The 19,180-nt window shown below is 31.7% G+C and overlaps 1 protein-coding gene across 1 annotated transcript in view; it reads right to left on the reverse strand.

The window, feature by feature from the left end:
• Positions 1-373: 373 nt before the first annotated feature.
• Capza2 (capping actin protein of muscle Z-line subunit alpha 2) overlaps positions 374-19,180 on the reverse strand; it is a 40,283-nt gene continuing 21,476 nt past the window's right edge. The window contains exons 4-10 of the mRNA XM_005332277.5: positions 17,168-17,231; positions 12,319-12,525; positions 10,623-10,702; positions 7,367-7,448; positions 6,086-6,157; positions 2,530-2,592; positions 374-1,805 (exon numbers count right to left, since the gene is read on the reverse strand). Coding sequence (XP_005332334.1) covers positions 1,665-1,805; positions 2,530-2,592; positions 6,086-6,157; positions 7,367-7,448; positions 10,623-10,702; positions 12,319-12,525; positions 17,168-17,231 — 709 coding nt within the window. The 3' untranslated portion in view covers positions 374-1,664. The remainder of the gene's footprint in view (positions 1,806-2,529; positions 2,593-6,085; positions 6,158-7,366; positions 7,449-10,622; positions 10,703-12,318; positions 12,526-17,167; positions 17,232-19,180) is intronic.

The following is a 19,180-nucleotide window of genomic DNA, read 5'->3' on the forward strand; positions in this document are numbered from 1 at the left end:
AAATCTTAAAAAACAGCTGCTTATTTTCAAGAATGTCTTCCAAAATATAAAACAGCCAAAATAATTGGCCTCCATGTAAATCCACAATAATCCAAGTGATACAATCAAGCTTCAATACAGATTTACCTGGTATCTATAGTTCAGAATCGTTTTCAAATTTTTGAGAGTATCTTTTAAAACAAGAGCAGATAATTAATGCTATCAATTCATTATTCCCTGGGCATCCCAATATGCCTAAACTTCTAAACTAAAGAGAAAATTAGCCCCAGATGTCATAATTTCATATTATATTCTCAGTGCTTTCAAAGTCCAAGTGATTTTAAAAAGAAATTAAATAACATGCTTTGAGAGAATTTTAAAAAATCTATACAACTCAAGCTAATGAAATATTTTATTATACATAATAAAAGTGGTGTTTTGTTATTGTTTTTTAAAAAAACATTTCCAGGCCCAGACATCTGTAGGAGTATGTGAAGAATGGATTCCACTCCAGTATAAGCATTAAAACTCTACTGAAAGAACCCATAAATCCACCCAACTCCTTATAGTAAATACTAACACTTACCACAGGCTTAAAATTCCTGTGGTATCAGTAAATCTATTTTTTAAAATATCACAAACATGCTCATGATGCATAGGAAGATGGAAAAACTTAAGACTGCACACTATATGTACTCCCAGATTTTTTAAGTTACAATGAATTGAGAATTACAATATCCAAAGAAAATATTTCAAAATAGTATAGGACTCACTGGTGATTTTGTACTCAAATAAATAGGAAAATTTTCATTTTAATGTCACATTGAATTTCAGTACTTTTCAATCCAAGGAAAAAAAATAAACTGAGACATGGTCATGAGTTCAGGATTATATATATTACAATTTGCCTTGTTATAATACATTTGTGGCTTTATGATAAAAATAACTCAGGGACATACGGAATTCAAGCTAATTTGCGTAACTGTCACAAGAAAAAAAGCATTAGATGCATTTCTGAAGTAAGTATTCTAATTTAATTTCAGAATCTCAAAATAGCAATAGACCTTGGCCTTGTTTAAAAAAAGTTTAGTTAAACACTAAGCTAGCTAAATAACCTTACTGAAAGGTTTAACACAATTGATATAGAAAATGCTTTTTCTTTAATCTCAATCTTACATAAGTGAAAGAGGTGAGGGGGAGGGAAGGTAGACAATTTCTTTAGCAGCATATATGGCTAAGTCTATCAACCACCTTAAACTAGAATGTCCATTATTGACCCCATTAAAAAGAATTGGGCTAATATCAAAAGTTACCCATTTCATAAGCCAAAAGACAATTTTAGGGTTACAGTAAGTAAAATATTTTTGAAATACTTCAAAAACTTTTAACCATAAACTAGAGGAATCATCTTTTCATTGTAAGAAAGAAAGGAAATAATAACAGAAAGTAAAGGACACTTAAACTAAACTCATTTTCAGCCCTCTTTGAACAAAAAAAAAAAAAAAAGAAAAATAATGGTTGATTAGCTAAGCTTTGTGCTCTAACCAAACTAATTAATTACAGTGATTTTAAATGGCAATAGCCCATGTTGACTGGGCAGCTTGACAGTTCTGAATACTTTTGCAACAATTTTTTTTTTTTTAAACGCAAAGACACTAAAATGATCCGGTCATGCAATGTTCATCTTATGCATTCTGCATCTCTTTGCCAATCTTGTAGCTAAGAATCTTGTTCCAATCAATCTTAGTACGTGTAACTGGCAACTGTCGACGTAAGGCTTTGAAAGTAGTGTCCGACATTGTCTGATAATTCTCACTGATGGCAGTCTATGAAAAACAGTAGTCAGAAGTTTAAAACAAATGAAATGAACAAAACAATGTATAAACACATTAATGTTTTCATAACAATCTTTATTTAAGCAGCCTATTTCACTGCTTACAGTCAAATAAAAAAAATCCCAATATGGTTTTATTAAAAGCTGTTTAAAACCATTTACAATCATTTTAAATAATTTAATTTAAAGAAATAAAATTATAAATTAGATTTAATACTTGTTCTCATTTTAAATCTATTTTATTATTTCATTCAGAACAACTTATGAATGACTGTTTACAAGGGGTAGGAACTTATCTGATTCACAAATTAAATGCTTAAATTCAAGTGTGTAGTTTAGAAACTGATAAATAATGTAAATGGTAGAGCATAAAATCAAATGTGATCTAAAGCAGATTACAAACAGTTCAAATAGTTTAAGGAACATCTCTTAAAATTAGAAATCTTGGCATACTTGACCCATACTCAGAAATTTCAGTTAGCTAAAGTTGAGGCTTATTATTTTTAAAATTTTACAAATTTTATAATATTTAATTAAATTTATTTCCCACTCTTTTTGGCTCTACTTTTACAAGTCTGCCCTTGTACTCAAAGCAAACACAAGAAGATGACTGTATTTCATATGGTAAAAAAATGAAAAAACTCAGGAATATGGTTGAAATTAAAATTTCAATGCCATTCATAAGTGAAAATACATTATACTTTTAAAAATCATACCTGGTATTCATTTTCTGCAGCTTCTACAATCTTTATAAATTCTTTTGCTGTCTGCATCTCACTCTGAATAAAAAATATAACAAAAAGTAAATGAAACAGCAATTTAAAACTAAGACACTATTATGTTTAAATATATGCATGGTTAATAAAATATTATAATTTAATAAATAACACAGATGAAGATGGTAACAAGTAAAAGGAAAACTGTATGATCAATTACTCTAAGTCCAAGGGGAACCTGGCAAAAGTATTTTAAAAGTCCACAGAATGAGCCTGGTATCTACATTTAACTTATTAAATAAGTTAAATCTTAATAATGTACACTGATGAAAATTCAAGTGTAATATTTAAGATGCAATCCAACAGACAACTTTTATAGGTAAGAAATTAGACACAGATTTCTAACTAATGACTATCTTTACCTAAATATTGTTATCTACTAAGCAATGTTTATCGCTAAAACAATATACAAAACTATTAATCTGGAAGTGCATATCTTAAAGTTTAAAGTGAACTTATTTTACCATCTAAATATTCTCTGAAAAAATTTTTAACATGCCAGTATTTGGTTTTGCTTACCTTTTTCCTAATTTTAAGTCAAGAGAAATCTACATTTTTTAAAAATATAAAATTCATTGGTACCTTTGTTTATATTTTATGTGTGTGCATGAGTATCTAAATACATTACATAAATATATGTGTGAAAATGAGATACATTTTTCTCTTTCCTAAAATAATAAAACAAAACCTACATACAATGAAGTAAAAAAAAAAAATTACTAAGACTCAGAACCAACATAATAGCCAAGGTAATCACTATGACCAACTCTTATAACCCCATAGTCTATAATTTTCTGAACAAATCCCTCTTAGGAAGAATTTTTCCCTAACATCACACTCCCAAAGAAGACAATACCAAGTGCTCTTGTTATGCAAAGAACATGACATGTGGGCTGGGGTTTTGGCTCAGTGGCAGAGCGCTGGCTTCGCAAGCATGAGGCACTGGGTTAGATCCTCAGTACCACATAAAATCTTACAGAAGTTAGGTTTCTTTCCCTAGCAGACTTTGCAACCAGAATAGTACTTAGCACAATTGTAGAAACCATCTAAATACTGTAGAATTTTTTAAAACATACAGCATCTTTGTCTGGGGTAGTATCCACTCTATCCCAGAGTTAAAACTTTCTTAAAATTAAAAATAACTTTTCTTTATTGTTTATTTGCTAATTTTTGTACACTGGCAATTAATATTTATACTAAAGTGGTATTTTTATATACGAACACAAACATTTATGAACAAATGTCACCATTAATGTTATATTCTCAATATCTTTGGGGTAAAAAAAAAATTCACAAGAAAACAGTTCTATATACCACAGAAAGAATGAGGAAAGAACTCTGGAGGAATAACATAACATACAATGCAGTTTAAAAATTAGGGACAGGATCACATACCTAAATGTAAGCGCTAACACTATGAAGCAAACCTTTATGACCTTGGGTTACGCAATGGTTTCTAGTAATATATATCAAAAACACAAATGATAAAAGAAAAATGAGACTATATACATATTACATTTGTGTTCTACAAATTATACCACTAAGAAAGTAAAAAAAGTAATATTCCAATGTGTATATATATACCAGTTTCTTTATCCATTCATCTATCAAAGGGCATCTAGGATAGTTCCACAGTTAGTTATTGTAAATTGAGCTGCTATAAACATTGATGTGGCTCCATCACTACAGCATGATGATTTTAAGACCTTTGGGTATAGACTGAGGAGTGGGATAGCTGGGTCAAATGGTGGTTCCATTCCAAGTTTTCTAAAAAATCTCCATACTGCTTTTCAGATTGGTCGCACCAATTTGCAGTACACAATGGAATATTACTCAGCATTAAGAGAATAAGATTATGGTATTTGCAGGTAAATGGATGGGGCTGGAGAATATCATGCTAAGCAAAGTAAGCCAATCCCCAAAAACCAAAGAGAATGTTCTCTCTGTTAAGTGGATGCTCATCCATAATTTGGGGAGGGCATGAGAATAATGGAGGAACTTTGGGGAAAGGGGAGGGAGAAGAGGGGATGGGGCATAGAGGCAGGAAAGATGGTTGAATGAGATAGACATCATTACCCTATGTACACATATGACACACATATGGTGTAACGCTATATCATATACATCCAGAGAAATGAAAAGTTGTGCTGCATTTGTTTACAATGAATCTAAATGCATTCTGCTGTCATAGATATCTAATTTGAATAAATAAATTAATTAAATAATTTTAATAAGGAAGTAAAAAGAGCTGGGCGTAGTGGGTCCTGCCTGTAATCCCAGCGGTTTGGGAGGCTGAGACAGGAGGATCAAAGCCATTCTCAGCAACGGTGAGGAGCTATGGAACTCAGTGAGAGCCTTTCTCTAAATAAAATACAAAATAGGGCTGGAGATGTGGCTCAGTGGTCTAGTGTCCCTTAGTTCAATCCCTGTTACAAAAAACAAGAAGGAAAAAGACAACACACAAAAGGGTGAAAATGTTTACACAACACATGTCTGATCCCAGATCCGTATCCAGAATATATAAACAGCTGCAACTAAATAATAAAAACAGAAATAACCAGTTAAGAAATGGGCAAAGGAACTAACCAGACATTCTCCAAAGACATACAAATGGTTAGTAAATACATAAAAAATGTTCAACATCATTAGCCATCAGGAAAATGCAAAGAGAAACCACAATAAAATACTACTTCATACTGACTAGGATTGCTATAATGAAAACGACAAGTTTTCACCAGGATGTGGAAAAATGGGAATCCTCATATACTGCTTGGAACCATAAAATGGTGCAGCTACTCAGGAAAAGTCTGGAAAGTCTTCAAAATACTAAATACAGTTACCACACAACCCAACAATTCCACACCTATGTATATACTAAAGAAAAACAAAAAACAAATGTCTATACTAAAAACAGTACACGAATGTTCATAGTAGCAAAAAGTAAAAATATAATAGAAGTGTCTATCAACTGATGAATGGCTAAAAGGTATATACCAGTAACAGGAAAGAATGAAGTATCATCCAACAAGGATGAACATTGAGAATGTGCTAAGTAAAAGAAGCCAGTCACATAAGACTGCATATTATTTTATGACTGCATTCATATAAAATGTCCAAAATAGGCAAGTCTGTAAATCAGAAAGTAGATTAGTAGATGTTTAGGGCTGGGCTGGGCTTGGGATTAGGGCTGGGGAGAAAGGGATAGAGGGCTTCTTTATAGGAATATGAAAATGTTCTAAAATTAATTTGCAGTAATTGTTGACTGACTGTTAATCTAAAAGCACTGAATTTTATATTTTAAAAGCATGAATTCAATGGTGTGTGCTATATCTCAATAAAGCTGCTTAAAAAATGTTAGGTACAGAATTATGATTACCACCTTTAATCTATTTGAAAAACGGAATCAGAAAAGAAAATATTATTAAAATGTTAGTTCTGAAACTCCTCTAGTTTTGCAAAAGATATTGTTTTCATTTTCCTGTGAAATTATACTTACAGACACTGTTAGGTAATCTTGTATATCTTTATGACTCACTAGCTGAACATTACCATCTTCATAATAATGAACCTGTTAGAAAAAGAAATTACACACAACACATTATAGGAACCATCAAGATCCTCATGGCTTCAGCAATTATATCAATGTAGACTGAATACATGCCAGCTCTACTCCAGACTTCTCTGTGGAGCTCCAGACCTTTGGAACTCTAGCAAGACTCTTGCTGTCCTCAGTCTACATTATCCTGCATTTAGGCAAGTGAATAATTTCCACTGACCTGTCTGCCAGATACTTTTGCCTCAAAGCTGTTCTAATGGTACCAAAATCCAAGATGTCCAAAATTGAATTCAAATTATTCCCTTCAAAATATTGTTTCTCTTTTATTTATTTACTCATATTAACTAATCCTCAATCAGGCAAGCTTTTTTAATGTTATTGTTTAATGAATGAGGAAACAAACAAAAGGAACTTAAATGACTTCCTCATATCATACAAACAATAACTGGCAGATCTGGGGATTCAAACTCAGATGATTTTGAATTTCATGCTCTTGGCTTCTATTCTCTGTTCCTTCAGGCACAGGTCCCAAGACACAAAGGCAATGGGTCTAAGATTAGAAATGTATACTAGAGTCAGACGGCAGAGCCGCAATGTGATTCATCTTTATTCTTTCACAGCTCTTGGCATAATTACTTTCATGCCAGTTGATCAACAAATGTACTGAACAAATTAGTGAACTAAAACAGAAAAAGATCAGCCTGTAATAGTTATCAAATGTTCTATATAAACATTTAAGTTCACATTAAGAGTCAAAGAATTCACTTCTAGTGAACCTCAGGTAAGAAGCCAAATATGATGAGTACAGGAGACATTTATAAAATATATGTAATATGATTATACATTGTAATATATAGTTATATAGCCACAGAAATTTTAATATTATACTTCACCTAACTCCACTAAACTGAGATGACAGAAGAGTACAACTCAAACTCAGAAGACGCTTAGATGAACAAATTGTATGAAGAGCAGACCAAATGGCAGCATCTAATTTTAGCTGTGTTTTAGAATCTGTCAGCTATCCTTGCAGATTTTTGATGACTAGGGAATGAACTGCAAGATTATTTAAAAGATTTAAACAGAACTACTTAGTTTTCTCACTGTGTAAAAAAGAAAAATCTGGAAAAGACATTTAGTATACTATGAAAATGTAAACTCATGAATTAGTTGTTTCTTTGTTTAGAACACGCCAGACATCAGAAACTTGTTGTTTCATACCTGAATTTTCAAGATGCCAACCACTTGAGTGGTTGATGAAGGAGTGATTGTAAACTTCCACTCTGATCTCCAACGACCATTCCTTAAAAATAAAAACAGCAGCTGTAAATAAGGCAGGGAAAATAATTTGAATCAATATTAAGTTTCAGATTTAAATTCAATGCTACAGTGTGAGAGTACTGGGGGATAGGTGCTGGACATTCACTTTTAATCACTGAAATATTCAAAAGAATCAAAAGGTTAAGTTCAGCTATAAGACATTTAATTTAATCTTCACCCTATGATAAAAAAGGACCTACAAAATAAATATCATTTCAGAATTTTAAAGCTAAGACTTGAAATATAATTCAAACTAAATCATATTATGCTATTTCTTAGATAAAAATTTTAACTTGCTTGTTCAACTGAATCACTTATGCTTTAATTATGAATAAAATAAGGGCACACACCTATAATTCCAGAGACCTAGAAGGTTAAGGTAGAAAGAACACAAATTTGGGGCAAAGCTGGGCAACTTAGGGAGATTCTGTTTCAAAACTTAAAAAAAATTTTTTTTTTTTAAAAGAGCTGGGATGTAGCTCAGTGGCAGAGTGCCCCTGGGTTCAATTCCCGGTACTAAGGGAGAGAGAATAAAATAAATAAATGTTACAGTACCAGAGTTTTTCATACATATAAATTAGAGCAGTTTAACATCTCCTAAATTATACAAAGTTCCAAATAATTTTTAAGAAGTGACTAGAAAATGTCATACACATTCATAGTAAGAAACAGAAAATGCAAACATGTATACTATCTCTAGCAGTGAATTTCATCCTATTTTTCTGATAAGTCCTTTCATAGCAACTCTTTTTTCACCTTTATTTGCTCTTTGCACACACAAGACATTCTGATATGCAAATTAATACCTGTTAGCTTTTTTCTAAAATAGTCACAATGTTAGTGGATTACCATACTGGATTTTGCTGTAAAAATTATTTCTGGGCTCCTTTTAATATTTTTGCAGTTTACCCAATCATAATGTTTGTTGAATGTCAGTACTCTCTTACCTAAAGTTAACACCTAACATTCGAAAGTTTTATATATATATATATATATATTTTTTTTTAAGTTGTTGATAGACATTTATTTATTCATATGTGGTGCTGAGAACTGAACCCAGTGCCTCATGTATGCCAGGCAAGTGCACTACCGCTGAGCCATAGCACCAGCCCCCACTTGAAAGTTTTATTATAACAATGTATATGTTCTACAAAATACGAGAATTTTCTTATGTGTCTTGATTTTGAGCAGCACATTCAAGAACATTCAAAGCAGCTCGATGGAAAAAGACCCTAGGCCTGTTCACTTTGTTTCAAGATTCCAAAAGAAGGTATTCTTTTTATTTAGGTATCAATACCAAGCAACTAGTAAGTTCTAAACATATACATTACTAATTATAATGACAAGATACATACATCACTATTTATTATGAAAAGAAAAGGGAAAAAAAGGAATTCCAGTCCAAGTAACAATGGTAACAATTTGAGAACCAGTTCAAAACTCTTCCAGAGACACTGAGAGTGGCCCCTTCAGCAATGGAGTAAGTGGCCAAGTCTTTAATATTTTGCACCTCTCTTACAAATATGCATTCTTTCAATAAACATTTATTAAGCCCTAATACCGCTAAACACTTAGGAAATAGTAGAGAATAAGGAGAGAAAGTCTCTAGTGAAATCCAAGAAACACCCAAGACTAGTTTCTTCTAATTTTTATTTTACCTACATTTTGGGTAAAATGAAGTTTCTTTGTATCTAAATACCTAGATTCCATGAGATTAATGTGCCATGATATTTAGTACTTTGGAAAACCACAATTTACTTTTCCAAAAAGTGAAAATCACCCTTAACTTCAATGATACAATGCTCATAGTGGTGGTTCAGGTAACACCACCAATATGGGGGGCTTGGAGCGGGGGTAAAATAGTGCAAATAAAATGCCAAGAGACATTTTCTTCACTTTGTATATGCAAAAACTCAAGACTTCATTTCCCCTCTAATTAATAATTTATTATAATATTAAAGTAAGACAATAACAAGAATTTTCCTTTAACAGTACTTCAATCTCAATAAGATCGATTTTATTATACATTTCCTGACACAATGTATTAATAATGATTTTGCAAAGCCTTATGCTTTAGGATTCTGCTAGATTAATACTACATGTTTACAGAGCTAAAATAGAGAAACTACATTTATATCAAGTCCATGAAAGTAATTTTGTATGCCAGTATCTTTAGGAAAGTGCATGTTGTCATTAAGGCATATGTTTACATATAGAAATGATATGGAAATAATTTTCCTTCTGTGATGCTGGATCTGCATTTCTTGATTAATCTTGTAACCTTGCATTTATGTCTGACATAGTTAAGTACTGGGGCACCTTCGGGCCAAGGTCCAAACTAGTCCATTGGGGTTACTGACACTTACCCTCAACAGCACCAACAATGAACTTGGCTAATAAGTTACAGAATAATATACTTAAAAGGTAAACATTATGACTATTTACTCTTATAATTTCAGCATGTATTAATAAAAAAAAGGAAAAAAGTAAAGACTTCATTCAATTCTGAACTTGCAAAGTCTTGGAGGAAAAATTCAATCCTGGAACAGGGAGTATATCAGAAATAAGTCTAATAATAAAAAAGGTCACCAACTTTTCAAATATCTGAGCTTAACAGGACAAGTAGTACTTTTAGGGGCTAGATTCTATAGGAATAATTGAATTATTTGTATGCAAAATTACAAGGCATATTTTTGTAATTTCACTTCCCCACACTGGCCAACCGAACACAAGCAATCCCAATAAAAACATCTGCTTCAGAGGCCCCAGATTCACAACAGAATGGTTCTTCACTTTATAACTGCTTGTCTCCTCCCCACATAAGTTTCATTCAGGAACACCCACTTCACAGAATGAGCATATGGGCCTGCCAATTGGGCTGCTTATACGCACACATGCTCCCCCTTAGCGTGCTGCCTGCTAGTCTCCAAAAACACTATGCTCTCCCACATTCTTTTCACTGAATTTCAACAGATTTACTGCTACCTTTAATGATTAGGTCCTTTGTGGAGCCAGTACAGGCTGAAGTTTTATTCCATGTATATACTGTTTTTAGTCAATCATATACAAAAATGTACAGCCCAGATCATTAAACCAAGAACTCCCAACAATATAATCAATACCAAAATTTCTTCAATTATACAAAATTTTAACTTACCAAAAGTTTTTTGCTTGGAACTGATGGCTTTCTATGCATGCAATAATGGTTTGCTGTCCATCTATTTTTTTACCATACACCTTATGAGGAAAGAAAATAAGAACAAGAGAGAATTTAGGACCACAAAATGCTCAACTTTAAACATGCATAAAATATTTAAAATTGTAAAGCACTTTGGCAAAAACACACAAAAGGATATAAAGTAAGTCCTCATTCTAACATAGTAACTAGAAAAACAAGTTCTCAAAAATGCACACCAAATCAAATTATCAGTGGATCACAAATGAGCTCAAATTTATGGGGCAAAACTAAATGTACTATATTCATAAGTGTCCATTAGATCTATCATGTTTTCATTCCAAACACAGGGATCATAAGAAACTAGGTAATACATTTCAACATATAGATACCAATATAACTATTTCCACACAAGTAAAAACTGGACCTAATTTCTGATTATCATTTTCGTTTACTTCACAATCTTAGGGGGTACCACTTCTTGAGTCATTTTTAAAAGTACCGAGATAAGGGTAAGAGAATTAATTTACTTACAGACAAGAAAGATCATTAAAAGAATGCCTGGGATATATGATGCTATTATTTCACCTATGCTACTTTCAAAGTAATAATGTATGTGTTTCAATTCCCCCAGTACAAATGATGGCTCTCAAACTCAGCTACTCTCTTACTCTTGCTGAGATATTCTTCCAAAATAATTCTAATCAAGTTATGCTTCAAAGAATTTTAAATATTATTTTAGTTATGTTGTTTTTCTCAAAAAATCATTGACAGTAAATACTTAGGCAGATTATATGAATTCAGTACTAACCAGGAAACTTCTATGAGAGAAATGGGGTGCTACTGGTAGTATTAAAAATTATGTTGGGAAAGCAGGTATGAAACACAGCATATGGTCCCTTTAGGTTGAAGAGGCAAACTGAGGCTAAGCCTACTCAGCTCTGGTAAGTCATTTAGATGCCTAGACTCTATCTTAATAAAATGGGAAATCTCTATAAATGATTTCAAGCAGGGGAGTCTCATGATCTGATTTGCATTTTTAAAAAATCACTATAGCTATAGAGAAGATCACTGAAGCACAAACTGGGTGCTATTAAATAGCCTGTCTTGGTACAGTCTTATGAAAGTTCATAAGCAAACAAAAAAGCACTAATTTCTACACATTTCATCCTAAAAAACATGAACAGGCTAAACCTATGAAAGAAGCACATCAAAAAGTAAGAAATTTGACTATAATATACTTGAGGACACGATTCCATTTTCTTTCTTTTAAAATTTTTTAGTTGTATATGTACATAATACCTTTATTTATTTTTTTGTGGTGCTGAGGATCTAACCCAGTGCCTCACATGTGCTAGGCAAGCACTCTGCCACTAAACCATAATCCCAGCCCCATGATTCCACTTTCAATTAATTTTATTTATTCAAAAATTCTGTAAAATTAGTGAAAAGAAATTTGACTTAATGGAAGTGAGTCATGAACATGAGATTAAAGAATCTCATGTTTAATCAATGTGTTAGAATTTCTATAGGGATTTGATTCGAGGTACAATGCATTTTCTATTTTTCGATATAATAATACAGTAGATTTTTGGAAAAAATAGTAAAATTCCTAGGAATAGCTACTTCATCACATTTGCGTAAGATAAAATTAAAAAAGCTGCCCACGAGGACTTACAGTGCAGACCCCATTTGGGTAATGTTCTTTTACATAAGCTCGCAGAGCAGTTTCTACTGAAGTTCTCCATGATTCAATTGCATTTTCTGCTTCGTAAGGTCTTGGATCAGTTGCTTCCTTTCTTAGGTGATCAAATTTGAAACAGATTCTGTTTTTTGGATCCAAAAACTTTCCATTTCCCAAGTCACCATGTTCTGTTATCAATACCTTCAATGAGGAAATAAATTTAGGAAAAAAGTATTTAAAATAATATTTAAGTACTGATACACACTAGTATATATTTGCTTAAAATTTTCCCTTAAAAAACTATAGAACAATTTTACTCGAAGTGACTGGTTTCACACATGGTAACAACTGTTAATACTTCAAATTAGTAAACTGTAAAAACAATGTCATTCAGAGTAGATCAGATTTTTCTTCCAACATAACATCTAGCAAAAATATGCACCCTCTAGTATACTGCTGGAATCAAGCTTTTCCTTTGAGAGCTAGTTTATTATTTCTGATATCAGACTCCATTTCCTCAAAACTAAGGAACCAGTGATCACCTTCAATCAGGGAGGTTACAAGAAGGGTTGTAGTCCATGAAGAAGCTCTTCAGTACATTGTCCTATCCTGTTGTGGGGCCCACAGTCTCACCTGCTCTCATGTATATGCTTCTGCTTCTTATAAACTAATCACTGTGGTTATTTTTAATTAACTTTCAAATTTTTAAAAACATAACTTACCCATTTATGTACATTTAGATTATACATGCACAAATTTAATATTCTGTGTTTTAATTTTTGAAAATTTTCCTTCACTTACAACTTTCCCATTCTTTCACATTTTACCTATGTCAGGACTTCTTCATCCCTGATGCAAATCATGCTAATAGCACAGAATGCATCGTTCTAAAATTTTTCATTATCATGAAATCCTACATACATAAATATATACATATGTTTACAAACACATACATACATGATTTTTTGGTCATTATTTTATAAGAATGGAATAAAAATGTGTACACACACAAACACACTGCTCTGCATTTGGCTTTTTAAAAAAAAACAAACATAGAGTCTGCGATAACACTTCTCACTATTCTTTTTTTCTTTCTTTCTTTTTTTTTGTGGTGCTGGGGATCGAACCCAGGGCCTTATGCATGTGAGGCAAGCACAATGCCAACTGATCTGTATACCCAGCCCCTTACCATTCTTTTTAATGATTGTATAATATCCCAATGATGAGGACTTAACAATTTATTCAGCCAATTTCCCACTGATTACCATCATTTTATTTCTAGATATTCTATTTTCTTTTTTTTAAAATTTTTAGTTGTTGATTGACCTTTATTTATTTACTCATATGTGGTGCTGAACCCAGTGCCTCACACATGCTAGGCAAGTGCTTTACCAACTTCTTAAAGGAGAGAAAGGCCACATTAAAAAATTGTGAAACAAATATTGTTGTGCATATTTTTATGTGCTAATGTTTTTATTTCCATTGGATGTATTTTTTAATTTAAAACTGTGACCAACACATACTAAATGTATATATTTACTGGGTACAGAGTGATATTTTCGACCATGTGCAATGATTACATCAGGATAACTGGCATATCTATTATTTCAAGCATTTATCATTGCTATGTGTTGAGAACATTCAAAACCCATTCTCTTAGCTATTTTAATATATATTCAACTATTGTCAACCACAGTTATCTTACTATGCGCTAAGGATATTCTTCTATTGGGTAGATTATCAGCAACGGTGGTGAGAAGAGCAGGTAAGAGGTTTATACATTTTATACATTTTTAATAGATATTATCACCATCAATAGGCATTATAGCTCTTTTAGTTGTCTAATAAGTATAATTTTAATTTCATTTTCTGAATGACTGCTGTAGATCTAAACACTGTTTTATCTTTGTGGGCCATGTGCTCTTCTGTGAATAAATATTCCTTAATACTTATCTGGTTTTCTTTTCTCTATATCAGTTTGTAAGAATTGCTTAATGTAGAACACAATTTTTCATATCTCTGGCTCCATTTAGAGTATGCTCTATATGTGTAATAAGAATTTTAACGCATCCTGCTGTCATTTATTTAAGAAAAAAACTATTGCTTAATATATCTATTTCAGTATACAATTAAAAAAAATTTATATGTTGCAAAATACCCATCTTTGAGTTTTTGAGTTTATAGTCTTATTTAACATGGTCTTCTTCCCTTATATTGCACATGCCGACTTTCAGATCTCCTAAAATTTTCGTCATTATACAATTTTTTAATCCATTTGAAATTTAACTTTGTATATTGTGTAAGGCAGAGGTTCAACTTAACTTTGTTTCTGGCAGAAATCAGTTGTGCTGATATCTGTATAAAATTTTCATATATTCATGTATTAAATTCTGGTTCTCCATGCCACTTTATTGGCTTATTTATCCACTATGTATAAAAACACAGTGACTTGACTTAACACTGGTTTTAAAATATCTTCTGCTACCTAGTAAGGCAATTCTCAAATTTTCCTTCATTGTCCTTACTGTTCTCTTGTACATTTTTCTTGATTATTTCAAGCATGTATTTTTTTCATATAAAATTTTGGAAAATACTAATTTAAAAAAAACTGATCGATAGTCTAATGCAAATTGTACCATACTGATTTATTATTAATTTTTAAAAGTTTCTAAGAATGAAATGCCAATGTGCCTTTCTACTGTCCAGATATTAGTTTTATGTTTTCATGAAAACAACTACTATTTTCTTCACACTACTGTATGTTTCTTGTTAAGTTTACTTCTTAATGTAAAATTCATAACATTATTTTAAGTGAAACTAACTGTCCAATCCCATCTCCACTGTGTAGGTTTAGGTACTTACGTACTGCAACAGAGGACAGCTAATGTACTTTGTATGTAGTACTTACCTTAAATCCAATCATATCATCAAGGTTTTTTTTGGTTGAGGGTTATACTACTACAGACTCTGGGTATCCTTAAACATATCACCATAGAGATTTCTTTTCTAAGCTTTATAAGTTCTGATTCTCTTGTTTTATTTGGTATACCTTAATTTATGATAAATGATAACTGTAATAAGTAGGTATAATTAGTTAATTTTTAATTTTAAATTGTTTTAATGTTTATAGTTTATAATATTTACTATTGGTTTCTGTTAAACAACTCTGTTTTAACAGGTTTTATTCTATTTCTACTTTTACTTAGGGTTATTTTTTTGTTTTGTTTTGGCGAAGATACCAGAGATTTAACTCGGGGCAATTAACAATACAGCCACACCCCCAGCCCTATTGTGTATTTTATTTAGAAACAGGGTCTCACTGAGTTGCCTAATACCTCACTTTTGCTGAGGCTGGTTTGAACTCATGATCCTTCTGCCTCAGCCTCCTGAGTTGCTGGGATTACTTTTAATAAGAAATGGTTTCTTGGGCTGGGGATGTGGCTCAAGCAGTAACATGCTCGCTTGGCATGTGTGGGGTTCTGGGTTCGATCCTCAGCACCACATAAAAATAAAGATGTGTGTCCACTGAAAACTGAAAAAAATAAATATTAAAAAAATTCTCTCTCTCTATCTTAAAAAAAAAAAAGAAATGGTTTCTGAGTTTTTCAAATATTTTTCATTATCTCCTGATACCAGATTTTTCTCTGTTAATATATAAGACCAAAACACTGCCTTCTATGGAACCATTTTCACATTCCTAAAAAAACTATTTAGTTTTGCTATGTTATTCTTTTTGATATATTTCTAGATCCTATATATTCAAAGTTTTAAAATATCTTGTTACATGTAAAATTAGTATACAATTAAACTTTTTATATTTTTTAAGTATTAAAATTATGCTATATTTATAAAAAGATTTTGGAAGTTTTCCAGCATTTAAAAAGAATGTACTCTTTATTCCGCAAATTTCCTTTTAGGGATTTATCTCAATAAAAAAAAAACATATGTCAATGTGACTAGTGGTTCAAAGATTCAAGGCAACAATATTTATAATAGTTAAAAAAAAAAAAAGAAGGATAAAAAACCAAAACCTCCAGAGAATTCAGGCAATTGATATAATAAAGTAAATATGGAGTTATACATTTGTGTAATCACACATGTACATGTTTACACAAGCTTAAGTTTCCTCTTCAGTTACAGGCATTCTCCATCTCACTTTCCCCCTGAAACTATGAGACTATGTATTATATAATAAATAATATCAAACACAAACTCTGACATAATTAGCCACTTAAGGGCTTTCTTTTATCTTCCTTCTTAACCACTTATCTTATATTCTATCATTTCCTTCCTCATATGGTTTTATATAAATTGTATTTCACATAGGCATGACATGATTCAAACTATAATCATCACTAAATTATTAGTAATTCTAAAGAAAAAACTAGTGACCTTTTGTGGCTTTTCTTAACTTAATTCTAACTTGCATTTTCAAATAAAAACATTTAATAATTACTAAATGCTAAATTACTCACATGAAGAACTGTAGATTTCTAGAGCAACCAAATTATGACATAAATCTTATTAATACATATTCTAGATTTTGGATTAATAAAGGATTGATATTTTTTCTATAAAAACAAGGAAGTAGATTTAAAACAATTATTTTCTAAAATCTTAAATGCATTACAACTAAGTATTTCTAAAAGGAATTGTCCGCTAATATTAGTCTCAAAAAAAACCCAGAAGTTAATTTTAAATTATTTTGTCAATAAGTGCCTATGATTAAAATGAATATTTTATTTTATCTTTAAGTATACACCACTTTATAATTCTCACATGTCCCTGGAGTTGTTTAAACCAAACAAGGATTAGCCAGATTCTATGTTTATATTAAACATACCTGATCTTCATAACCTTCAATTTTTACTGGAGTAAACTGGTCCAAGTTATACTGTGCAAATGCACTAAAAAAGAAAAAGGGCCAATTATTTAAAATTATGTATCTAATGCTTCTTAAAATGATAGTTAAACAATTCACCTGTCAATAAAATTCTACTACACTGTACATGGCAAGATTAATACAATTATAATTCTCTATTATAAATATTAACTAACTAGACATATATCATAGATACAGCTATTTTAAAAACTGCTATCCAGCTTCCAATGTTAGCAACATAAAATTATATCAGGGGTCTGGGGTTGTAGCTCAGTGGTAGAGTGCTTGTCTTGCACATGTGAGGCACTGGGTTAGATCCTCAGCACCACATAAAAATAAATGAATAAATAAATATATTATGTCCATCTACAACTAAAAAAATATTTTTAAAAATTACATCAGAAAGTATAACTGGCCTTTTCATTCAAAATCCTGAAAGTAAAGATTAGCTATCTATAAAATACATAGCTACTTATTCAAGTACTGTATATATTTAAAAAACCCGGAAACAAACTACAGATTGTGAAAATCAGCACCAAAGGGTTTTTAATTAAATAAGAGAGATAACGGATGAACATACTGGAAACACAAAGTAGAAAGTACCATAAGAGAATTACCAATAATGCTCTGTAAATGGTGTGTATAATTTTAACATTCTGTTAACACAAGAGTAAGAAGACAATTGGGACAATGTCACAGTGGATGTGATACTGACAAATGGGCTTGAAATAATTGGGTCTGTCCCATTTTGTAGATGTTGGAGGGATGCGTAAGAGAAGAGTATTTCAATTAGTGGGACCAGTATGAGCAAAATGCCTAGAAGCCAATCAGGTTCAACATCATAGGATTTTTAACACCACAGAAAACACCAAGCTCAGAGCACTAGGCACAGAGCAGGCCTTCAGTGACATTTACTAAACTGAAGTGCCTTGAATGGATGATGGAATGATTATTTGGGAGGCAAAGCAGCATCACAGAAATTTTTTGAGAAAGAAAAACACAGAAGTACTTCTGAAGATTAATCTGGCAGTAGTGTGTATGATGAATTGGGCAGTAGAGCAACTACAGCTGGAAAGAGCAGTTAGGTTTTCCCAGACGTCCATGTTAGAAGTGCAGAGTATGAGCAAGGAAATGGTGACCAGCTGAATTCAACATTAAAGTCTCTATCTCTACTCTCATACAAAGAAAGAATAATACATTATCAGATAATTTTTTCATACATAGGAAAAACTTAATAGTATGAAAAATTATCCAAAAAAATGATATAAAGATCATACTTATTTTGAGGGCTTGGGGATACAGCTCAGTTGGTAGAATGCTTGCCTAGCATGCACAAGTCTCTGGGTTCAATCCCCAGAATCCTCCTACCCCTGCCAAAAAAGATCATATTTATTCCATTAAATCTAAGATATTGAGAGTTTTAAAATTTATGAATGCCTCTCAAAAGTTTTTTAGCCAATTATTCACTGTATTAGCTCTTAAGCCTCCCCTAGAAAGAACTGTTTAACTGAGCAAAGAACTACTGATAAGTTAACAAAGAGACTAGTAAATATAAAAATAGCAACCCAGAATTAAATTAGTAACTATCAAATACCTGATATTTCATGTTGAAAAAAGATGGGGGTAAATATATAAGTGCATGGAGAAGGAGGGAGAAGGAAGTTGTTCACCTCTTATTTTCTTAATTCTGTAAATCTGTAATTTTCCTAAGAATTGCCTCAACGTAGCCAAGCAATTATTAATTACTGCCCATAACATCAAATTCCATCCATCTCTAACTTGGGGGGAGTGGGTAAAGGAAGAAAATGAAAACTAGTATTAGAAATAATGAATATGAAATAAATAGAATTATATCTTACACGCATAAAGCAAATTAAATTATGACAATTATGCTACAATGCAAAATGTACTCACTAATCTAATAGAATTTCTGGGTTTTTTTCCAATCCTACCATTAGCTAAAATTGGCCCCAT

This window comes from Ictidomys tridecemlineatus, chromosome 2 (assembly GCF_052094955.1).
Source record: "Ictidomys tridecemlineatus isolate mIctTri1 chromosome 2, mIctTri1.hap1, whole genome shotgun sequence".
Classification (NCBI taxonomy): Eukaryota; Metazoa; Chordata; class Mammalia; order Rodentia; family Sciuridae; genus Ictidomys; species Ictidomys tridecemlineatus.